Source organism: Myzus persicae, unplaced genomic scaffold (genome assembly GCF_001856785.1).
Source record: "Myzus persicae strain clone G006 unplaced genomic scaffold, MPER_G0061.0, whole genome shotgun sequence".
In the NCBI taxonomy this organism is placed as follows: Eukaryota; Metazoa; Arthropoda; class Insecta; order Hemiptera; family Aphididae; genus Myzus; species Myzus persicae.
In genome coordinates this window covers 1,722-27,044 of record NW_019100799.1, presented here as the reverse complement: position 1 = coordinate 27,044, position 25,323 = coordinate 1,722, and the positions used below count along the sequence as shown (strand labels likewise).

Here is a 25,323-nt window from a genome sequence, read left to right as displayed (position 1 = left end):
CGACAAACTTTATACTTTTAATTACTATTAAAATAATTAACTTTTTGGAATTTTCTCTTTTGATGGCTCATATAAGCACCGAGTACTAATTGAAGGATAAAAATGTATCCAGCTTACTGAGCTCATTAATTGACCAACGTCAAGAAATGATTGACTTTTTCAAGGCAAAAGAAGAAGAAAAAAAAAGAGAAAAACTACTTGAGTTAAGGTAAAAATAATTTTATTGTATGTTCTTTCTGGTATTTTAAATTATAAATTATTTATTGCGCTACAGATTGAAAAAAATTGAAGAAGCCGAAGAAAAGACAGCAGAAATTATGCAAAAAAGCAATGAAATCGAGGAAAAAAAAATAGACTTAATGAGGGATTATATAGCTACATTGAGCAAAAATAAATAGCTTTAGGTTTGTTGTAATTGAAGGTACATACATTTTTTTTTTTGTTAAAATGTTACACATTTATAATATTTAAAGAATAAAGTTATCAAAATATTGACATATTGCATCTCTTTTGTTTTTGCCAGCATTTTTATTATTTATAACATCTGAACATGTGTCTTTGTCATTTGATATTGAATTAGATGTGTAAGCTTCATGACTGCTCCAATCATCTGATGTATCCATACAAATATTATGTAGATATACACATGTTGTAATAAATTTGGCACACTTAGTTTTGTCATAGACATCAAGAAATCTAAAACATATTTTATATTTCATTGTCATTGTAGCAATTATGAATGATTTTAATACATTACCTAAGTCGACGAAATCTCCCAAACAATTTTCCAAAACTTTGTTCTATCACTATCCGACTAGAGCTTAGTTTATAATTGAAGTGCCTTTGTTCTCTAGTTAAATGACCATTATCCCTATATGGTGTCATTAGACAATGCAATAGAGGATATGCACAATCACCAAGGATGTGCATATCTCTAGGAAAGAGATTTAATGAGTTTGAAATAAGTTGTTCACCGACAGGGCTATTTTTAAAAACATGTTCATCGTGTGCAGATCCTGGCCAACCAGAAAATATATTAATGAACTTATATTCTGAATCACAAATGCCCTAGAATGACGATTTTTAAGTAATTATTTGTGTTAGTAACTATTTTAAATGCCTTACTTGTCTATGACACATATCAACATTCGTTTCCAGTCCTGTATATCTTAGTTCGTGGTCCATAGGCAGCGATGTCAATAAAGTCAAAATTATTAATAGCATGGTCGTAAATAAATATTATATTATGTCTACATCCATGCTATTAATAGCGATTATAATTGATGGTATGATATTATGTTATGTAATAGTGTAATACACCATCAGTAGGTGTGGGCACACTGAACGTTTGACGTTTTAAATGATATACTATCAACTATTTCATTCTATTGCAGTGTTAAAAATATTCACCTCGTTAAAACGTTTAATTTAAGGCACCACATGCTAATTTTTTTCGGTCAATTAATATTTACCTGTAAAAAATAATTGGTAAATTTACAGAGCTTACATCTCTACCTCCAGCAGACGATCTATTCCGATAGCAAAGAAACTTAATTTGGTTGTTTCCGCACAAGTATTCTAAATTGGAACAGAATATATAGATGGATTAAGTATTTGCTAATCAGAAATCAGTATTATTTAAGGTCATCCAAACTTCTAACTACTCTCAAAACTTTTCTGAAATATCTAAAACCAACCTATGAGATATTCGTGGAAATCGAAATTTTAAAAGATTGGACAAAATATTTATTTATATCATTTTTTATTTATTTCACCATTTTTTTTTTCAAAATTTGGGTTTTCGGCGACAACACCCGAAGCACATCAATACCGCTCGCTTCACACGTTTCCAAGCATAGGAAGTACTTGATCGGTGGTAAGTTTTTTTCGGGTGAACGGTTGTCGAAAAAATTCCATTAAACTCCTTGTCATCATCTTGTACGACCTCCTCTAAGACCGTCTGAGCACAATCAAACAAATTTCCAACCGTCGTAATAGGTTCGATGTCCGATTCATCGTTATTTATAATCATCGACAACGCCGTGTTCTTCGTGTTTAAACAGGACGTCGACCGTCCGAATTCAATGTCATCGTCTTTCATGATCTCCCCTAAGACCGTCTGAGCACAATCGTTTCCATTGGTCGTAGTAGGTTTGATGTCCGATTCATCGTGGTTTATGATCATTTGTGACGCCGCCTTCTTCACGTTTGAACCGGACGTTGTCCATTCGTCTTCTAGGTAATCTTCTTGCATGATCTCCTTTAACAATGTCTGCATACTATAGTCTCCAACCGTCGTCNNNNGTTTAAACAGGACGTCGACCGTCCTAATTCAATGTCATCGTCTTTCATGATCTCCCCTAAGACCGTCTGAGCACAATCGCTTCCATGGGTCGTAGTAGGTTTGATGTCCGATTCATCGTGGTTTATGATCATTTGTGACGCCGCCTTCTCCACGTTTGAACCGGACGTTGTCCATTCGTCTTCTAGGTAATCTTCTTTCATGATCTCCTTTAACAATGTCTGCATACTATAGTCTCCAACCGTCGTCATAGGTTCGATGTCCGATTCATCGTTATTCATGATCATCGGAAACGCCGTGTCCTTCACGTTTAAATCGGACGCCGACCGTTCAAATTTCATATTATCGTCTTTCATAAACTCTAAGACCGCTTGAGCACAATCGTTTCCATGGGTTGTAATAGGTTCGATGTCCGATTCATCGTTATTATTGATCTCTTCTAACACCGTCTGCACACAATCGTTTCGATTGATCATTGGTATGATGTTAATGTCATTGACCGTCTCCTCCTTAGAAAGAATTATAATAAGTCCAGTTATTATATCTCTCACGACTTCTTTCATCTCGCAAAACTCGATATCTTCGAATTTATCTTTGTAAGATTCCATTTTTTTCAGAATATGTAGAGCTTCTTTTGTCTGTAATTCTGAGTAGCAAACGGATAAGTAATGAAAACAACATATTGATTTCGTCCATTAGTTGAATCAAAAACTCTTCCTGACGACGATAACAACGTTGTATTTTAGTTTATTACTAGCCAGTAAATACCAGCATACCTGCTGCACTTTGTTCTAGTCGGCCAGCTTAATTATGTAACGATCCTTTTTTTTATTAAATGAAATATTATTTTTTGATTATCAGCAGAATATATATATATACATAATTTAAAGTACTTTTAGCAAAGAAAATTGAAACAAATTACCCCTGTAGTATGTTTGTTTTCGAAGTTATTCAATTAAAATTCAACGAGCTTGCATAATGAGTTGGTTTTCAGATTCCAATCGATTAATTGTTTCCTGTAAATGGAACAACGCAGTTTTTACTGAAATCAGCATAAAGTAATCTTATATTATTTTTCGAGAGATAACCAGCATACCCGGGATATTTGTCTTATTTTATAACCATTAAGACTGACACGGTTATTTCATACAAATAAAATTTATCTTTTAACTCAGCAGATATTCTCAAAATATATATTGTTGGTACTTATAACCAAAAACGTTTGTTTCAACATTTTATAAATGAGGATTATGGCTAAACTTATCATAGCGAGTTCAATTATGCTTTCAGACACAACAATAATATAGGTAATATAATATGTTACCATTTTTGTCTGTTCAAAAGACAAAATATAGATAAGTTTTTGTCAAAAACGCGTTCAGCATCAGAACTTTCTCATAAATATGAGAAAGCCTGACGGAATCGGAGGCGTTGGACACACCGCGGCAACTGCGGTATCTGTTTGTCACAATACTGGTGTTCTGCGAGCCGCACAGATATAAAATACTAGATAGCTAACTTGTCTACATCAGGATATGAGATGTTGAAGTCAGCTACCATATGCGTGTAGGTCAATGTTTATATACATGTCTTATCAATACGGCGTGATAACATGATAGTATTCGCCATTCGGCGACCTACGTTGGCATTTATTTTATTTTATGTGAAATTGTTTAACGATTTGTTGGTAATTTTAAATCTATTCTGTATTTTATACCATTTTGTACTTCTATGATTACTTCAATAGTTCAATAATGCCTGCTACCTGTTCTATTCTGTTATTTTGAAACCATCGATGAAATTGATCAGGAAACGTTGAATAGAAATATCCTACTTAATTGTACTAATTCATCCATGAGTGAGGTTAAACAAATCATTCTTTATTATATTACAGGGTATGTAGATCGTTAAATTTCAAAACATATTGATTGTGTTAGTTGCATCCAATCACTATTATTAAGTCAAACTTCTATTGACCATAATTATCCTATACCTCTGTTGTATACTGAATTAACTTCTTTCAAAAATCTTGGTGGCTTATTTTTATCTTCAGAGAGTTCATATAAAGTTATATAGGGTCAGAGAAATACTATTTGTATTTAACTAATAACTTACCAAAGATCAATGTACCCTATTAACAAAAAAAAATTATTTTTTATGTTATTAATAAATTTGCATTGGATTTTAATTTTTTTAATAGCTTAAATTGTGAAAATGTAGGTTTATTAGACAGACCTCATAAAATATTTTAAATCACCCATCTTGTAAAGACATTTTTAAGCGTTACACTGCAATCATACGGTAAGCAATTTTCTAGTGACGCTTTAAATACGATCAGTCAAAAACAGAAATTAACAAAAACAATATTATTTTATAATCAGTAATGTATATTATAGTATTGTTCTATGGTAGTATATATTATATTTTTTATATATATATTTATATTATAATTTATAAATCAAATACCATAAGATTGTTATCAAGTTGTGTTGATAAGACAATTATGTAAACATTGACCTACACGCATATGGCGGCGAACTTCAATGTTTGATGGCTTGTTAGCTATCTAGTATTTTATGTCTGTGGCGAGCCGTCAAACCCGCTGGCGTTGTACGAGGCGAACGAAGCAAACCTGATGGAGGATTTCAATAGGCGCCTCCCAGACGTCGACCGCACGAGGGCCGCGTGTTTGAACGTCATCGAGGATCTACTTCGTGCGCACGGAAAGTCGTTGAGCGACTACTGTTTGCCACTACCCGACCCCCTAATGCTGGAACCGGAACAGGACGACAGACTGTTCTAATCAATAGACGCGGCGGCACGGAGGGCACAAAAGTTGGACGACATAAACGCCGAACAGCGGAGTTCGACCGCGTGAAGTAGCGAAGACTTTTACGTCGACGGACCTGGGGGCACCGGAAAAACGATTCTGTACGGATGCCTCATTTGGTCGCGCCGCAACAGTCAGTGGCCGGTCGGTGTTATGCGTCGCATTCATCGGGATCGCCGCGTCACTCATGGACGGCGGCATGACCGTGCACTCGACGTTCGGCATGCTGACCGACGATTCTACATCGACCATCACCATGCGCCAATGTCCCCGGGACTGCAACTGACGGTGGTGGACCGCCTGCTCAGGGACGTCATGGGATCAGAATTACCGTTCGGCGGTAAACCCATGCTGTTCTCGTGCGACTTCAGGCAGATATTGCCCGTGGTCCGAAGAGGATCGAGGGCTGACATCATCATGTCCTCGATCAAGCACAACAGTCTGTGGCGCGGCATGGAGGGCTTCAATCCAAGGTAATTATAATTACCTTGCTTCAACCTGGTCCGCAACATGCACGCCGACGACTCGCGATTCGTTACCTGGTAACCATGACTAAATTAGTCATGCTGGTAACTGCAGTTTGCTCGGCAACTTACTTACGGTCTACTGCCCGCGGGTGATATCTGTTCTGTGCTACAACCAATAAGAATTGACTACATCAGTATGGCCAACTGTAAGAAAGTATTATAAAGTATAAATATTGTCTAATTTATTTTAATTTTTTATTTTACCATAGTTAAATAGTCTAATCTTTAGATATAATGTATATATTATATTTTATTGTATAAACATAGTTTTTGACATTAGTTATTTTTTTTTTTTTTTTTATTATGGTATCGAGGACTGGAGGAGGAACTATGGTGCCAGCACTTCTCCTTCAGCCCCCATCGTTTATTGTCAAAAACAAAATACAATACAACAAATAACAGCGGCGAGCCAGTCCCCCACTCGCTGCAATTACAAACAAAAATTGTATTGTCTTAAGCTACAAAACAATTTCCGGCTAACAGTGTTTTATGCTGAATACCGCCGGTTCACAGCCTGTCGCACACGTTCCTCCTCTTTTACCGAAAGGATGTTTTCTACCATGCCATAGAACAGCCGGAACCGCTCTTCGGCTTTTCTCAGGATCACATATCTCCCGTGAGCGTCCGCTGGCAAGAGCTCGAACGCCGGTCCGCAGATGATGTCCGGAACGTCATCAGCCCTCGGTTGATGGCCAATCCTGGCGCTCAGGGCTTCACGAAGGCCGTCCCAATGGGGGCAATCGAACAGCGTGTGTTCGACGGTGTCTGCATCGCCCGAACACTGCCAGCAACGAGGGCTGGGGGCCCTGTTCATGCGATGCAGATGACATTAGTTATTTATTAATCATTTTATTAATTTTAGTTAATATTACTATACATAACATTAATCTTATTTTACATAATGTATATTATATACATTATACACATACACTTACCACATTTTTGACATTTATTTATTCATAATTTCTTGATTAGTAGATATAAACATGATACATTTAATATTAAAATAATTACAATTTGAGCTAAGAAAACAACTTTGTGAACATTGGAAAATAAATCATTGCATATCCCTCAGCTGAGATATTTGAGCTGTAAAATATGTCTGTGTTACTACTGATGGTTGGCCTGTCAACAAAAGGTAAATTAAAAAAAAAAATACAATTTTACATTTAAAATGTTACCTACTTAAACTGTTATTATTAATATGTTTTCAGAAGCGACATTGGAATGACGGTTCATTGGTTCTACTACAAAACCTTATTACGAGAGTCTGTAGTTTTAGCATGCAAAATAATTAAAGGAAAGCACACATATGATGTCATTTCAAAATTGATTTGTGAAGTATTCTGTGAATATGGAATTATAAATAAAGTTACAAGAGTGGTGACAGATAATATATTAAATTTTGTTAAAGCATTCCGGTAAACATAATCTTTATAACTATGTTGTAAATTGTAATGCAATCTTGATTGTTTCAATTTGACATTAAAAAAATGTATTAAAAACTCATATATTACTTTTAATTTATATCAAATATTTGTAGTTAATAAATGTAATTTTATAATTACTTACTGACTTTTAAATATATGAATTAACCACCCGCTGTCAGAGGAAGAGTTTGCTCAGTCATTAAAAAAATCATTTAAAAAAAAAATAACAATCAAAAACATTTTTTTTCCCCCTCTTAGTCAAAGTAAAACCCAAAAAAAACCCGTCAAAAATATTTCAAAAAGTAAAACATAAAATAATTAATAATAATACTAAATAAGTACCTAGATAGGTTAGGTCATAATAAAAATCACAATTGTGCCCAAACTTAATTAATAAATAACTACATACAGAACCATTAGTTAAAATTAAAACTTGAAATACTTGAAATGTCTCCAAATTAATGAATCAATCACGGTTCCTTAAATTTAAAAATGTAATGCAAAATGAATCAATCACGGTTCCTTAAATTTAAAAATGTAATGCAAATAATTCAAATTAATAAAACTTTTAGGTACATGGATATTTTGTAAATGATAACACACCAATGGACGAGGTCAAACTTGCCCTTGATTGTATCCATCCATGGTGTGACCTGCTCTTCTTAAGAACATTAAAATATCATTGTCCTCATTTAATATTTGAATATAGTTCTTAATTCGATATGTAGCATCAGCTCGATTAACTCGAGTTACACTATTTCGTATTGAATGATTTCTCTGAGCTTGGTCCATTTCTACATAGTACTGGTTTTCAATCAACAATAGTTGACCTAACCTAGTCTTGTTAACATAATAATAATATAGTTTTAATTAATAAAAATAATTGGTACATATGAAAAATTATTCCGCTTACCTAATTGTTCAAGTAGCAACAAATTTATTAGATAAATTATGACAATGTGTTTTTTTTAATCACAGCATTTGCATGATACAAATTAAAAATTACAAAATAAAAATTAAACAGTTTTTAAAATAAAATAACAACAATAAGACTCACTTTACCACTGTACATTACTTTACCATTATACATCCAAATGGCAGATGATGTTCTATTTAATGAATATTAGCTATGCGACAACAAATAGAGATGTTTCATAATATGTATCTCCATTATTTAGATAATAAAGCAAACTATAAATGTATTATACAACTATTCAAATTCATATAATAGAACAGTTAATACCAAGATGAAATGGACATGTCGTAATATTGTAGATCACACAATATTATTATATTGAGCTACAAGCAAAACAACTAAATGCACATCTTCCATCACCTATATCTGGGCAGTATTGTTTTTTAAATACTTTATAATTCACATAACAGTAAAATGCAAGGCTTGGCAAGTTGACTATTTTTAAAAATCAGTTACTTATAAAGATATTAATATACATAATAGTCATAATATGCAATATTATAACTATTATTTTACATTTTTTTAGTCATAATAGGAGAAATAGACTTAAATTATAACTTACCTAGCCTTGGTAAAATACAACACAAACAAATATAAATAATTCACAAATGCTGATATTTAGGATTATATTTACGTAAATAATCCCAAATATTGGGGTGTCTTCCTATTTTGCTTAGTAAGATTCTATGAAACGATTCCAAATAGTTGTCGGTTCGAATGTTTGACCTTCAAACATACAACAACATTTATTTTCTGAAATTTAAAACGATTATCCTTATTTATTAAATATAAATTACCCAAAAACAGTAATACTTGTTGAACCTATTAGATCGAACCAAAAACGTTGAATGTAACCAATTAAAAAATTATGAAGGCGTTCCGAAATATTGTCATACTGGTTTACATATTCAATTATAGCATAAAACCCATCACTCATAGTAAAACGACATTTCGGGTGTATTTCTGCAGGGAGATGTGGCAATGCTAAAACCTAAAAATGAATGATCATTAAAATTTCAAAGTATGAATTAGGTACATACATTTAAGTGCCTTAAACAAAATAACTAAAATAAGATAATATTACCACACGCAGAACTCTATTAGCTTCAGGGTTATTTTGGAATAATAGGAATACACTATTTAAACTCCTTCGGCAGTATCGGATGACAGACTAGATAAAAAATAATTATAATTATAATTATTACAGAGAGCATAAGGACTTAACATGACATTACTTGACAGAAGTGGAACCAGCAACCATGAAGTTTACTTTCTTCTAACTACTCTAAAAAATGACTCATATGTTGCTTCGGTCATTTTCGATGTTAATGCATATATCATTGGAAAAGACTTGACAAAATTAAGTTTGGTATTGGATCATAAAATATTAAATAAGGTATGAATGTAAATAAAATTGGACACACTAGACTAGACACAAAAAAGGATCTGACTAATCACTTACAAAATAATTACTTGTAATCATTAACTTACTACATTTTTGAATATTACATGAAATGTCAGAAGGCAGCCTTTGTTCAATTGATGAGGACGTTTAGGCACTGTTTTAAATGTTCCGTCCACTCCTGCAATGTTGACGGATGAAAGTTCATGCTGATATTTTTGAATGGCATCTAAATTGAAAAAAATTACGCCAACAACTTCCTCGTCAGTTTCAAATGTTTCTTGGAAAAATCTAAACAAAAATTAGTAAGCAATAGGTATATAAATTTAATCAATGTGTTTTTTAATTGACATGCACAAAATTTATCTTGATGGTGGACGCTGCAAGGTTGATGCGTAAGATTTATTTTGTTCCAGGCTCAGAATGTTTGCGAGTTCTTCAATTGTATCGACACTTTATGGACAACGACATTGTCGTATTCTCCGTACCCTTGATTGGCATTGTAAAAATGTATAATTTTTTGCTCCATCAGGGTTTCTATAACATATACAAAATATATAGTCAGCACTATGATTAATCATATTGAGTAAAAATAAAAGGATTTGTATGGTTATTAATTTCATAGTTATAGTTCATAAATTATACAAAATTTTACTTACTCAACTATTTCATTATTATAAATATGTCTGATTGACTTTGACAGTCTTCCAGTAGTTGTACCTGTAATACCAATACTCCTTCTCAAATGGGCCACTAGAATGTCCACAATAGGTGGAAAATGGTTGTGTCTTATATTTGATCGCATCCAATTCTCATTTATATCCACACTGATTATCGCAGTCGATGGGCAGAATTCATCCTTATTCTTTTGGTTTTCACATACTAAGTAACTAATTAAAATATTATGTTTGTTAGCAGTTCATAAAATCTGTAATTGTAATAAACTATGATAAGTACTCACATTTTGTTGTTACGACTAATATTCTTATAGTATTTATACCCAATGTTATCCATATATACTAAAGAATTGAGACGGATACCTGACACAGTAAAATAAGTTTCTGGAGCTTGCTGTAGCACATTAAAATTTATTGGACCTGCTATAATATAAATAATATTGCAATCAATAGTGAATATTATAGAGATCAGAGAACAAGATCATTAATAATTTAAACTTTGAAATTTACCATCAATTTCATCATCTCCATCACTTAATTGAACATCCTCCTGGGGAACTAGAAAACAAGGTATTATATTTTAAATAAAAATAAATAATTTATCGAAAGAATACAAGATCATAAGAATTTTATGCTCAACAATTTACCACCAAAGTCTTCCTCGTCGTCACTATTATTAAGCAGAATATTCTCTCGGGGAACTATAAAACAAATATTATTTTATTTAAATGATAAATTAATTATACGGAAATAAATACATACTTTGTAGAGCATAGTTATGATCCATTTTGTATAAGAATTATAATTTATTTAATAATTAAAATATTAAATGTTAAATAATTCATAGGTACTATATTATAAATTATAATTAATAATATTAAAATAACATTTTTTCCCCAGACAGCGATTACAGGTACAATAATAAGATATTTCTTTATATCAATTTTTTAAAACAGAAGTTGGTATCGTTAAAATTTTGAACTCCCACCTATTAAATTCTTATCAATCTGTAGGAGAACTGTATGTACTCGGTTGACATAATCCACGATTATTTGAAAACCATCTAACATTGTGAAATTACAATTAATTTGGGACTCTGCAGGAAGATGTGGTAGAGCTAACACCTAAAAAAAACCCAGATTGAATTTAACCAAGTAAGTAAAAATATTAAACTAATTTTAGGCAAATTAAATAATCACAAAAATGTTTCATCGTAATAGCATATTACCATGCGTAAAACTGTAGCCGCCTCAATACTTGTCTGAAATAGTTGGAATAGACCGTTCATGCTTCTTTTGCAGTACTGGATAACAGACTGGCAAAAATGGAACCAACATCCCTGGAGCTTTGTTTAACGAAAAACAATACTTACTGCGTTCATCAAACCTCCTTTATAATCTGTTATGATGGTTAACTGATTGTAGTTTAAAGATAAAATCTGTTGTACAATTCTAAAAAAGGACTCATGTGTGGACTGTGTCATCCTTATAGTCAATGCATACACCATTGGAAAAGACTGGGTAAAAAAAAACATATTGATTGTAGATAGAATTAATAGTTGAAAAAAAATAACTTACCACATTTCTGAAAACTATATGAAAAGTAAGCAGGCAGCCTTTTTTCAAATCAGGAGGATTTCTCGACACAGTTTTAAAAGTTCCATCTACTCTTGCGATGGTATTGGATTGGAGTAGTTCTCCCCTATATTTGTCGATTGCATCTGTATTAGCAAATACTACACCATCTCGTTCTCCATCTGCCATCTGATCATGTTGAAAAAATCTAAGTAAAATAAGTAAGTAAAATAATAAAGAATTAATAAATAAAACAAAAAATATTTGAAATTTATTTCATGAACCTTGAAGAAGGGCGCTGCAATGTTGATATATATGATGTAGATGTTGTTGGTTCATTCAAGATATCTGCCAACTGATCGATAGAGGTTGGATTTTTTGGACGGCGACGACGTCGAATTTTATTAAGACAAAACCCGGACTGTAAATGTGTGTAGTTTTGTGCACCTTCTGGATTTCTAAGGCAGTTAAGTTAATGTTGTACAATTAATACTTTAATCTTATTTATGCTAGTAATTTATTACAAAAGTTTATTTTTAAATATATAACGTTATTCCAGAATACTTACAACACAATTTCTCAGTTATAAATTTGTCTGATGGAAGTAGCCAAATTGCCGGTACTTGTTCCAGCCAGACCAATAGATCTTCTTAAATGGACCATTGGAATGTCAACATTTGGAGGAAAATGGTTGTGTTGAAACCGAGTCATTATATCACCATTCCCTTTTTTGATATCTGTAGTCCTGACCCAAGCTGTTGATGGACAATGTACAGCAACATTTTTTTGATTTTCATACACTAAATATCTACATAGCAATAAAATAATTAATACTCAGCGGTTGAAGTAATCTACAGAATCTTCCAACAGTAATTTGCTTAACAATTTTGTTTTAAAATTAGCATGATGAAATAATTATGTTCTTTTAGGATGGTTAAATAAATAATAATATTATAATACAATAACTAATTAATAAATAATATTATAGTTCAATAATTAACAAATAATACTATATCATTTATATTCCTTAAACTATTTATTAAAATGTATAATCTGTGTTTATAACATCTGTTCAGTCTTACTCACGTTTTATCATTCCTTGCACCATTTTTATAATATCTATAATGCAGGTTATCCATAATGACTATAAAATTTAACCTAACACCAGGTAAAACTATAAATGTTTCAGCTCGCTGACTCTGTATATTTGCCAGTTGACCGGGTACGAAAATAATATAAAACTAATATCATTACAGAATAAAGTTGTTCGTATCTGCTTTAATAAAACAGTTTGAATTTTATAATTATCAATAGTATAACCAAATCAAACTGTTATACTATTGATAATTATAAGGAACTGGGTATATTTCCTTTAAATTTCCTATATTTAATTTACATTAAGTAAAAGTGAATCTATAAGATACAATCTAAATGTCAATAAGATATGTCTAAGAAAATAAATCATTGTCAAATTTTTGTTCAGTATGCTTGTACTTGCATTTATATTTTTTTTATAAAATTCATATTAATAGAGGTATCCCACACAACTAACAACATAATATTCTATAATTCATATAAAATACCATCGTTATCCTCTTCAAAATCAACATGTTCTTCCTCTTCATCAATCACACCTGAATCAATAAAAAAAAACAATTTTCAATTCATATTATTCAATCAAAACAAAATGATGAATAATACTTGAAAAATAATCATGGTCGAGTAGTGCATTGACAGCCATGTTTCCTGAGGTAAGGTCCTGTAGGTGAACTTTCAACTTTAAAGCTCAATTTAAAGTTTATTGATAAGATGTTGATTAAGGAAACGAATTCATAAATAAACTATTTTAGCACAAGTTATCACACAAGCTGATATTAAATTATTAAATGGAATATTTCATTTTGTTTATGTTGGTATGAGATAATTATTGATATGCTCGTTTTTCTTTTCCTTATCATTTTTAAGAGAACGGCTTTCGGCCCCCGCCCCCCGGTAGGTACTCACAAAGTCACAACGCTTTTTTGTCGAATCTGAAAAAAAGTGTTACTACTTACTATTAAACGCATATTTGCAGATCGTAAATCTCGCTATAAAATTTTATTTGGTACTTGCCTTACCGTATTTTTTGCAGATTATAGATTTGCATAGTTAATAATATCTCCAAGTCTATATTTGAAAAATTAAATTTATTGTGGAACGTCTTAAGTAGAAACTCAGTTACGACGAATAAAGTATTTGAGATATGCAATTGTAAGTTCCCTGTACCAAATTATAACTAGGCGAAACTCAATGTCCACTCAGTCAGAAAAGTTGTGGCTAATAAGGAAAATTGGGTGTTGTCTAGGTGTATACCCGGATCCCTATTTTTGGATTTATACGTATATACCTGTAAGAAAATAAGTCTTTTATGGGTATACGCACGCTTTTAATTCATCATCAGTAAATTTAGTCATGTCACCAAACAAGTATTAAAAATAAAAAAATAATAATGTACAAATTAATACAATAATATTTTATTATGACATTATGTACACTGTCCAAAAATAGCCTCGTACACGGTCTTAGATATCATACACTGGGTGAGTGGAGAGAGCTATTGGTGCTTCGGAATCGGCTGCGACCGGGAAAAAAACCGGGCGAAAATTGCAGGAGAGAATCGCAGACAGAACCGCAACGCACCGCGGTCCTGATACTCCCCTTGATTTTTGCACAGGCTTTCCGGACTGTGCCGACGGACCGGAAAGGAATCACGGAGGTGACCAATTATTCGCCGTGATTTTCGCCCTGCCATACTCTTGGCAGCGTCCGAGTCCGTCGCTATGCCGACGACTTGCGCACCGCCGTGCTCTGAAACACGACAAGTGTCCGCGGGTCCGACGATGCTGACGTCCGTGTTCCTAGCTTTAGCTCTCAATCACCCGTCCGTCGTGCACGCAGTCGTCAGGGCGGAATCGTTGGCACAGCCAGCCGCGCCGTCGTCTGTCACTCCTTGCATGACCGCCAGATAGTCTCGCGATCTCGTCTATCCGCAGGTGAGAGAGGCCTGGAGAACGTATTTAGTCAGGCGACTTACCGCCCTACCATCCGTGCTCTTTCACATACCACTTACCGCGTCTCCGCCGTTTGGTCTGGCGTTCGTCGGCCGCGGAGAGGTGTGCCGGCCGACGGCCGCCATTCTCCTCGGCAACCACGACGTAGAAGGCGCCGGGTCTTGAGGTTTTGACTGCTCTCTCCACAGCATGGCGACGAGTCGTCTCGTCAAACCATGACGTGAACCTTCTACGCCGAGTGATACCGGTACAACGGTCTCACAGGCCACACCTTCCCCGCCGCACCTACTCCATTCTAGCGACCGGCTTTGATCCGAGTTCCAATTCCGTTTTCACCGCGTCGACCATTGCAATCGATAATTCGCCCGTTATGTGTTTCCGGTGTTATCGCTGCCATCGATCTCGATTGCGGGTTTGTCTTCGCCGTACAGTCCTCCGATCTGCTTTAGTTATTATCTGCTTTATTGACGACTACTATAATGTTGACGTTGGAATATTCGAAATTTATGATTTTGGTGACGTAAGAATATGCTTGTTAGGACTCAGAAATAGATATAAACACAACTATTGCGATGACGTCCTAAGCTGCCACGGATAAAATATTTCCCGGACAACGGGTACAGCGTTGTGTGTTACTAGCCAACAAGTGCGTCGTCATCTTCATCGTCATCGTCGTCATCGGTTTGGTCGAATATAAACTGTGTAATTTGATAGATTTCTTACAGTTTTAAATCAATGTAAGTACCTAATACCTATGTATATTCAAATCAAACGCTATAAGCAGGAAATGACGAATTCAGCAATATAATTATTTCCGTTTAATTGAATAGTATAAATAGTAAAATCTGATCATAAAATAAAGTCACAAAACATTGATTAAACCACTGTTTTTTTTTTCAAAAGTTTCTCTCCTGGGAAGTGGGAATATAATCATATGTTAGAACCACATTGAAGACACACCTAGGTAACAGAATAAATCAAAGGATTTAACAAATAAATCATTAAATGATTTAATTAAACATACAAACTTGTATAATTCACAAAAACCAATAGTCCAATAAATTGTAAATGCTAGTAAAGTCACAAATTTAAAAAATAGACGTTATTCCGAGAGCTGGATTTTCTAATGCATGTTGTTGAAAATTAGGTAAAAATATTCACTTAGACAAAATGGTCAAAAATATTAATAATCGAATTTTTTCAGATCACCTTTTACTTATGGATTTTTAAGGAAACAAGGAATATTGCCCTTACTTTGCCGAAGAACTATCCGGAAATATTTGTCTTTATTAGATATTAGCTTTGGGTTTAATAAAAGATTTTTTTCAGTTAAAAAAAGGTGGTATTCTCAGAACTGAACAAAAACATAGAATGTTGGTTTATGATGAAATGTTTTTAAGAGAAAGCTTTAGTGTAAACTCTCAGACGCTAACTTGTAGTGGTTTAGAATTTTTTTTTTGGGGGGGGGGGGGAAGTGAATCTTCTGGTTAAAATGCCAATAACACATTGGTGTTTATGTTTCAGAGTTTAGCTCTAAATTACACACAACCAATTGCAATTTTTGTATCCAGAGGACTAGTGGCAGGTGGGTATTCATAAATTAGAAAACATGTAGGTATTTATATGTTTGATTTTCAGATTTTCTGAATCAAACTAATAATTTTTGTAGATAATTAACTATATAGGTTAGATTAGGTTTTTTAAATTTAGTATTTCTAAAAGATAAATAGTTCAAATGATTGTCTTTAATATTAAATGTTAAATGGTTTCCAAGAGTCTCCACACATAAGATGGTCACATTAAATTGATGTATGTGATAATAATATGAAGAGAAATTCAAATTCCCCAACAAGTTTGTCCCAAAATTACGCTTAGACATTTACATGTTAATGGTTTCAGTAAAATGAATGTCAAATTGGCCCCTCGGGTAAAATTTGAAAAAACAATGATCAAAAACAAGTTTAATATAATACATGTATTAATTAATTTCAGATTTGTAGCGATTCCATGGCCAAAGGCTTAGAATTTTATCGAAGAAATGTATAAGTAGAATCTTTAAAAAATAGCTCTCAAACAATTCTTTACTGATCGATTTGATAAACTTTTTGATGTATTAAACCGAAAGTACCCTGTAGAAGGAATAAAAATCGAAAGTCCTGATTTCCAGGTAGTTATATAAATTATAAATAACAATTTGAATATAATAGTATAGTATTTATTATAAATGATTTTAAAAGATAATCTTGATTACATCAATTGTTGGGAAGATCATGAAGAAAACAAATATCTACTTTGTCATGATATTTAGTATGTAAATTTTTTATTTTATAATTTCTAAGTGTACTATAATATTATAATCCTTTATACAATTATGTATTATAAATTCTAGGCAGTAATTTTTTTTTAGTTTGTTTGGTTTTTTGTGCAAACCTATTATACAATATGGATTTATTCATGTTCTTTACACTAATCAAACCATACAACTCAACCCTCCTCAGGAATGTCCAACTTATAGTCTGAGGATTTTTTTTTTCGTGATGTTGGTTATGCTTTTCATGACTCCAGGTATTTTGGATACATTTTTTCCGTGTTGTTTTGTAAAATATGTTTCTAATAATTGCATAGCTTTTAACAACATTTTACTTGGAATTTTTAATAAAAAATTTGTCCAACACATGGTATGTTCCTCTTTAGTAGATGTGAGTTGTGGATATTTTTCATAATATCTGCTGGTGACATATTCAGCAACATGCTCTACGCATTCCAATTCCACGCTGTCAAACACATCTTCTATATTTATCTAAAAAATTAAAAAAGTGTTTAATTATGTAAATGTACATAAATGGCTAAATGTTTAAATATATTATTATCATGGTTAATGTACTTCAAGTTCAAAATCTTTTAACAAAGCCATAGTTTATCCTGAACTGATATATTTGTTGAAAATTTTTAGCATACAATAAAGCCACTTAAGTTTTTTGACTTGCCAAACACTCATTGTCATCAAACAATTTATATGCTAGTACAGTTTCTATATTTATGAAAACAAAATTTTATGTTTCTCCAAAATATTCCATCGGAGACTAAATAATAATGTTCATAAAAGAAAATTTTAAATGTGAGCTGTTAACAAAAATAAAACTATATATCACACTTATAATTACCAATATTTGAAATCTAATGCTGTAATATTATTACTTGCTAATCCAGCCATCCTCTTTAGATAACTAAGCATATTTTCCAGAATATCTTGGTTTAGTTAGTAAGAATATAAGGAAATATACATTTAACATCTTTATACAAATTCAAGAGTGATATATTTGATATTAATATTCCTATGAAGTATAAATTAACACAAATTTATATTAATTTATGTTCAACATTATACTTATTTGTATAAGCAAACCTTTTTGAAAAGGAAGCAGTGTCTTCTTGTCATGAATTCTCATATTTTTAATAAATGTTGTCATCATATTTATAATTAGTTCTTGACTTTCATAATCTAAACCAAAACCCTTTATCATATTTATGTTGAGTATTAAATAAGTCAAAATATTTATTAAAGAATTCAACCATTTCAGAAGCCTAAGCAAAACAGAAATGTAAAAACAAATTTTTTAAGACATTGATTATATTATATTACCAAGTGATATACATGACCAATAGTCAATGGGTAATATGCTAGAAATTTGTATTTTTGTTAGAAGCAAAATATGTTACTTACGTCTTTCCAATTATTTGTTTATAGGAGGCCTTTTTCACCTAGGAAAGCGTTTGCTTTTGAGCTAATGCCCTAAGGAAAAGATAACCCTAAAAAAAAACCCTCAATCCCCAAACTCGTGAAGGGGGAGTACTTGACACAGAGGTCAGTTTGTGTCCACTTGGAACCTGTGGGGACTTGGCACCCCTCACAGTATTTGCCTTCACTGCGTTACGCTGCACTGCCGCAGTGCGACTTTTTATTTCATCCCAACTCGTGGGAACAATATGGAGAAAAAATACCGGCTTGAGAAATTGGCAAATACAAACGAATCGGAAATTGGAAACATTGGAGAGAACGGAAAACGGAACCACAATACTCAACATGAAGCAGGGTCAAATGTTTCTATTGAAAAAGTACATTCTTCTTGTAGTTACGATTTACAATATATTATGCAACGTAATTGGTTTTTGATTAGATAAGCTCGGATGACTCTGAAAAAAAGGTCTCAATCGCAGATACCTATTCGCTTAGTCAGCAAGAACAGTATTTACTCGTTCAGAACGATGATGATGAGACCGTCAACGATTCTGAGACTGATGATGATGAAGACGGCGACGTGTTTAAATCTACTGAGCTACAGTCGAGGAGTCAATATTTTCGTTGGCCAGTCGGATCGCCGTTCTCGGAGTTGGAGCCTGTCGATGGTACCTGAACACATTCTCCGACTCCGATCACCCACGACGGGACAGATTTCACAGACGTATTGCACTGGGTCGGCGTTGACGCGTGAGACCCTCTGGCTGCTCGGTGAGCGTCCGGCGGCAGTACGGTCGCGTACTCGCGTGGAGCCACGGACTCGCGCCAGCGATGGCGACTCATTACGGCGGCAGCGGAGTGAATGGTAGTGATGTGTGTCAGCCGCTAGGATCACGGAAGTCAGCGCTGCTGTCTGCCGGACCCTCATAAACGATGACGACGAAAACGCCAGGGCGAAAATTACCGAGATTCGAGGTCAGCGGTGAGTTGCGCCGCGGTCCGCTGACGATCGGCCTTTGCCATGCGGTTATCTCACGTCGACAAGGTCGCTTGTCCATCGTGGTGACCGCCGATTGCGCAGGCTCCAGAACTCGATCCGCTCGCTCCGTTTCTGCCGGGTCAGAGTCGTCACCATCAAGTATCGACCGTCAAAGCGCACTACATCGAGCACCAGTCGCCGCTGTTTGTAGCCTTCGGCAGTGAGTTCGGCCGTCGCTCTCGTGGCCGTCTCAGTCTGGCCTCGGCGGCTGGGAAAGGCCGTCACGTGTCCGAGCAAACTTGCTCGTCGACGCTCGGACCGGTCGTGGGAACGTTGTGGAGGTGACCAGTAGCCAATCGTACAAATTGTCATGCTTACACCATATCCCTATGCTGGGTGGAAGGTGGATGCGCGATTTGTTTCCAAATCGGTATACTGCTAACACACCTATTTAATAATTATATCATTCCTCCAAACAATAAATTATTCAATCATAAATGCTATTTATTTTTATTCTTAAAAGTCTTTAGACCTATTCAATAATTCGAAGTTTGATTGAATGCCCCAATCGATCGCGTACTGAAATAGTGAAATTGACCTCCTAGTGATGAATGTTACATTATCTATTTATTGTTATTGTTTTTAATCTTATAAAATTAAAAACACTGTAAAATACTTGATTGCAATTACTCCACAAGGTATTATTTCATATATATCTGAAGGTTGGGGGGTAGAGTCAGTGATAAGCATATAACAGAAAATTGCAACTTCTTAGAAAATTTATTGCCTGGGGATATAGTGTTGGCTGTTGGCTGATAGAGGATTTACAATAAATGAAAGTGTTGTATTTCGTTATGCTACATTAAAAACTCCTGCATTCACCAGAGGACAGCCTCAGTTACATCCTTGTAGTATTGAGGAAACAAGAAAAATAGCGTCTGTTTGAATTCATGTAGAACGAGTTATAGGTTTAACTCGTTCAAAATACACAATACTTAATGGCCCTGTTCAAATAAGTACTCTTAAACACCAAAGTGACAAATCATGTCTCCTTGATTCGATTGTTAATGTATGTTGCTCTTTTATAAATTTATGTAGTTCAGTTGTACCTTTAGATTAAGTATATTACATTTATATAATTTGTTTAAGCTTACTTAATTATAAATATGAAATGTTTATTTATTTAACTAAAATAATAAAATAAAATTAATAAATTATTACATAATAGACAATATTTAAAACTTTAAAATATTATTTACAGGTTGAACATTCCCAATTTTTGTTTGGCTTGCGTTTTATACCTAAACATGTATAATGGTGCCAAAGATTTAAACACCCTTCTTGAGAACACATTAACATTTTACCCCCTTTGTCTGTCTTACACATACAATAAGGATATACTTGTCCACTAAAATATTGTTGATTTGTAGTTGAAACAAGATTTTTGTCAGCATTTGTAGTAACAAATCTTCCCAGTAACTCAGGTAAAATAGCTTCATAAACGAACCATTTTGATTTAATAAATATTTCATTACACAATTGGTGGTTTATGTTGATGCGTTCTATGTGGTAGTTATTTGGCGACCAAATATCAAAATCTGCATAATTTACACCACAAATCAGCATCTGTGTTTGAACTTGGTAGAAGTATGGATGGTTGTTTTTCAAATTTCCATCTGTTAAATAGTCAAGGTTTTCTATATCGTTTCCCTGACTTAGACTATAGGGACATTTTATTTCCAGACAACCTTTTCCACAACAGTTACAGTTAATTATCCCATCTGGACATGCCCCCATGTATGAGATATTTGAATTAATGACTAATCCAGATTCAGTAACTGAAAAATTTATATGGTTGTTTTTAATTTTTCAATGTATAATATTCTGCCATTACTTTCATTAGTATTACCCTATTCTGTTGCTGCATTTTTAAATTTATTATTTAAGGGATAACAAAATAGATTTAATAAGGATTATATTTGAGTTATACGTTTTTACTGAACACACATCCTTGACTCTGTATGCAGTTATACGTCCACTTCTATACAAAAACCATTCTTTAGATTGTGACTGTAATCTAGTAAGTTCTTCAATTTTGTTACAATCATTCACAGAAAAATCCATACTAGAACGTAATGTTATTAGCTCTTCTCTACTAAGTAGTGCATTTTCATCTTTATAAATTCTATTAAGACTTTTAGGAAAAGAGTTAATTTTAAATTTTAAATTGTAAGGGGATACTACCTTTAAAATACCAGCATTACTATTTATTTTTTCTAACTTCGAAAGAAAATTATGAAAAGTATCATTATCTTGAAAGTGTTTTAGGTAGTATTTTAATCAAATCAGTTTTTGATTTATATGTAAGTGAACAATATGGATCAATAGTTTTTGGATGGCTAAAATCTATAGAAGATATTTTTTTTGGTTCAATATTTTTCTTTGAAGGGGTAACCCAATATGCTGAGACATCAGTAACTGATATTTCTGATTCAGATTTTTTCAAGCTAATGTACTGAAGAAAAAATAGCACAGCGCCAACATGCGAACAACATTCTCCTAGACCAGCCATGCAAGTACAATGAGCAGCTAACACATCTCCAGATTTTTTTAAAATAAGCCATTTTGGTATCATTCAACCTTTGAGAATGACACACCTATAAATTGTTCAAAGCAAAAGCAAAATTATACTAAGCAAAATAAACATTTTTAACAGCAGATTTTAAGCATAAACTCACCTCTGAAACTACAAGCGTGTTATTATTAATATCTAGCCATTTTACATTGGATATCCATCCACTTACAAAAAAATTATACGCTTCTAAACTTTTATAAGCCTTAAACTCTTGTAAAGTGTATGCACTTTTAGTTAAAACAAGGTAATTAAATATATCAGGATATGTTACATCTGGTACTAAATCTAAATTGTTAGACCATTCAATAGATGGATCTTTAAGCATAAAATATGGATCACTGCAGTTGATATTAAATATCTTTTCTAGGTACCTACCTTTTTTTAACTTCCTTAGTCATACTCCTAATGTTATTACTTAGTTTTAAATCCATTATACTTGTAAATTAACACTAATACGTTATTAATACTTGTAATACGGTTAATCGTTTATTTAGAACAAAATTTAATACAATAAATATCATTAATATATTATAATATGCAATATTCAATGCATTTTGGTAGTATCACCGGCGTTTTTGGACCACCAGTTATTGATAAGAATTAAAATAAGTTTGAACCTAAGTAACTAGAAGTCTAGAACTCAGATTTCAGAAGGTAGGTATTAGTTTAATAATTTATTTAATTTGTAATACCTACTAAAGATTCATATACATAATTACAAATTATAATATTGTGTGCCAATGTTGGACAGTTGTTTTTATACACATGTAGTTAGAAGCTAATGAACAAATTAATATAAATTAAAGTAAAATAAGTACCTATATTAATAATAATATTAAATATTAAATAAGTCATAATTTGTGTTTTTATAAATAAATAAAACTTTTCAAAATTGTTGGTTCATAATAGAAGAATCGTTGTTGTAAGTTAAACTTTACTATTACAATATTATAATTAAGGGGAATATATTGGTTTTAATGTTTTATGATGATGTATAATTTTAACGAATTGAGTTGTATTTTCTGTTTTAATTGCCTTGTATTATGTTCTAAAAAAAAAAAATGATTATTATTTTTATCTTGATTAGGTAATTAATTTGTATATATTTATAAAATAGTTTTAAACAAATTTAATAAATTATTTAAACAAAAAAAAAAACAAGAACATTAAGTTATCTAATTATTTATCGCTGTCCTTTAAATAACGTTAGTTTATTGTACCTCATACGAAGAGAGGGTGTTTCATTATAGGATTTAATAGAATATTTTATTTTCAAGCTCATGTATGTTGATGATATTGATTTAATTAAATGTGTTAAGTGGTCAGATAATGAACTATTGCTGTCTATGCTATGGTTATTTAAAGAACTGAATATTGAATTATTATTCATAAAATGAGAAAGAACTTTTGTTTGAATGAATAATTTATTAATTGTTTTATTTTGGTAATTATATGATTTTAATATTTTTTCTGTTTGCATGCATATTAAATATTAATACTACTTGGATACTTAATATACTTGGATATGTAAGACACCCTAACTACTCGTACTAAGCGATCTCTAGCGGACAGAGAGAGCGTAGTTGGACTCTCGATAAGGGTCAACGACCGAAAATTTGGCTTCACTACTAGAATACGGAAGGGCTGCATCCGAATTGCAAACAAAAAAAAAAATGTCCGAATTGCATACCGTCTCCTGTATTGGACTGTCCGAATTGCGTGCCATCTTTTGGAGGGGTCTGTCCCAATTGCATGCCATCTCTTAGAGGGCTTTGTCCGGATTGCATGCTGTACACCACACGTTTATTTACTATGCACTTAAATAACTTAAACTTTTTTTGGACTTGCCAAATTTTTTTAAAAAAATGTTATTAAACTATTTTAATATTCAAAAAAAGATGTTTCTATATTGACATATTTTATTATTATATGTTATTTTGTTTATTTAAATTGTAATATCGTGTGCCCGAAATGTCAAGAAAAAAAACAAAATTTAAAAATAATATTATTTAAAATACACTCACTTGATTACCCTAAACTACAATAGTTTTATTTAACTAATGGCTTTTATTGTCGATGAAAAAAAATAGTTTTATTTTATGATTCTTATACACAGTGTTACCTTCTACAATATTTATAATATGTTTTATTGTAATGTAACAAAATCCCGATCCTCCAGTTGAAAAGTAAGTTATTTATTCGGATATACCCCTCTAAGAGATGGAATGCAGTTCAGACAGACCCCTCCAAGAGACGGCATGCAATTTGGACAGACCCGATTTATATTTATTTTTTTTGGCATGCAATTCGGATGCACCGTACGGAAGATATATGTAACGGCTTCTATATATTACTCTATGCATGATAATGTACCTATATAATTAAAAATGATATTAGATAAATACAGCAATATTATTATGTGATGAATATGCGGCCAAAATATCGTAATATAACGAACGTCGTAGGGACACAGGTGTTCTTCGTAACCTAAGGTTTGAGAATTGGCGAATTCGCTCCAATATTAAAAGTAACCACACTATTTTGGGGTTGGACGTAGATTTGTTGCGCGTGGATCAGAAAGAAAAACCAATAGTTAGCTGACATACTTTGAATGATATGAATTAATGATAGGGTGTATAAAATGTCGCGACACCGACTCGTGGACCCACTGCAAGTCTCCGTCTTAATATTATGTAAAAATTAATACGTATTTTTGTTTTCAGTGAACTCGTGTATTGGGACATTCATCGTGTTTTTTATACTATTGTTGGTGACTGTGTACTTGGAATGTGATCGTATAGGTGAGTTTTCCCAACCCAAGGAGACGGACCTTATTAGTAGTGTACAATATTCTTACTGCCATCTTCTGGCTTTTTTTAAAACACATTATTTGATTTGCCTAAATAAATTTCCCCTTATAATTCAATATAATCACTAACCAGCAACTTCTATCTATTGGCTTGATAATAGTTTGGCCATCCATTTTATTGGGTCCTTTCCACACCCCAATCGTATTGTTATCATTATTTATATAATATAACTTTATACTGTACCACGTTGTAGAAAAAGCCAGAGTTATCCATGAACAATATCTCGACTACTGCAAGATGCATGAGACGTGCGGCCAAGAGCATGATTTAATGATGTCGACTGCAGGTGCGTTTGTTTTTTATATTATATTATTATACATTTAGGTAAGGAT

The 25,323-nt window shown here is 32.8% G+C and overlaps 3 protein-coding genes and 3 pseudogenes across 4 annotated transcripts; 1 reads left to right on the top strand and 5 right to left on the bottom strand.

The window, feature by feature from the left end:
* Positions 1–753: 753 nt before the first annotated feature.
* LOC111043052 (protein ALP1-like) lies at positions 754–1,781 on the bottom strand. Its single transcript, XM_022327834.1, has 2 exons — positions 1,126–1,781; positions 754–1,068 (listed from the first exon to the last, which is right to left on the bottom strand). The coding sequence occupies exons 1-2, from the start codon at positions 1,222–1,224 to the stop codon at positions 754–756; spliced, it is 414 nt and encodes a 137-aa protein (XP_022183526.1). The 5' UTR covers positions 1,225–1,781.
* Positions 1,782–7,602: 5,821 nt separating this feature from the next.
* Positions 7,603–10,561, bottom strand: LOC111043051 (annotated as a pseudogene).
* A 1,377-nt stretch (positions 10,562–11,938) lies between these two features.
* LOC111043056 lies at positions 11,939–12,581 on the bottom strand (annotated as a pseudogene).
* A 3,882-nt stretch (positions 12,582–16,463) lies between these two features.
* On the bottom strand, positions 16,464–18,231 carry LOC111043054. 2 transcript variants are annotated; one of them, XR_002605530.1, is made up of 4 exons: positions 18,175–18,227; positions 17,933–18,103; positions 17,653–17,851; positions 16,464–17,568 (listed from the first exon to the last, which is right to left on the bottom strand). XR_002605530.1 is itself a non-coding variant. In XM_022327837.1 (4 exons), exons 3-4 carry the CDS (start codon positions 17,680–17,682, stop codon positions 17,278–17,280), a joined length of 321 nt encoding a protein of 106 aa, XP_022183529.1. In that variant the 5' UTR covers positions 17,683–17,799; positions 17,933–18,103; positions 18,175–18,231; the 3' UTR covers positions 16,468–17,277. The 2 variants fall into 2 exon arrangements, 1 of the variants encoding a protein (XP_022183529.1); XM_022327837.1 differs by having other exon boundaries at positions 16,468–17,568; positions 17,653–17,799; positions 18,175–18,231.
* Positions 18,232–18,341: 110 nt separating this feature from the next.
* Positions 18,342–19,828, top strand: LOC111043053. The gene is made up of 2 exons (XM_022327835.1): positions 18,342–18,884; positions 18,947–19,828. Exons 1-2 carry the CDS (start codon positions 18,756–18,758, stop codon positions 19,181–19,183), a joined length of 366 nt encoding a protein of 121 aa, XP_022183527.1. The 5' UTR covers positions 18,342–18,755; the 3' UTR covers positions 19,184–19,828.
* Positions 19,829–21,333: 1,505 nt separating this feature from the next.
* LOC111043055 lies at positions 21,334–22,058 on the bottom strand (annotated as a pseudogene).
* Between the last annotated feature and the right edge of the window lie 3,265 nt (positions 22,059–25,323).

What these genes read in the sequence shown, in the direction of transcription:
- LOC111043054 (XM_022327837.1), bottom strand. Translation starts at nt 17,682, where the DNA reads ATGGCTTTGTTAAAAGATTTTGAACTTGAA. An exon ending in TAAAAGATTTTGAACTTGAA is followed by an intron (nt 17,569 to 17,652) that starts GTACATTAACCA and finishes TTAATTTTTTAG; the next exon opens with ATAAATATAGAAGATGTGTT.
- LOC111043052 (XM_022327834.1), bottom strand. Translation starts at nt 1,224, where the DNA reads ATGCTATTAATAATTTTGACTTTATTGACATCGCTGCCTATGGACCAC. An exon ending in TTGATATGTGTCATAGACAA is followed by an intron (nt 1,069 to 1,125) that starts GTAAGGCATTTA and finishes TCGTCATTCTAG; the next exon opens with GGCATTTGTGATTCAGAATA.
- LOC111043053 (XM_022327835.1), top strand. Translation starts at nt 18,756, where the DNA reads ATGGAGAAAAAATACCGGCTTGAGAAATTGGCAAATACAAACGAATCG. An exon ending in CAAATGTTTCTATTGAAAAA is followed by an intron (nt 18,885 to 18,946) that starts GTACATTCTTCT and finishes GTTTTTGATTAG; the next exon opens with ATAAGCTCGGATGACTCTGA.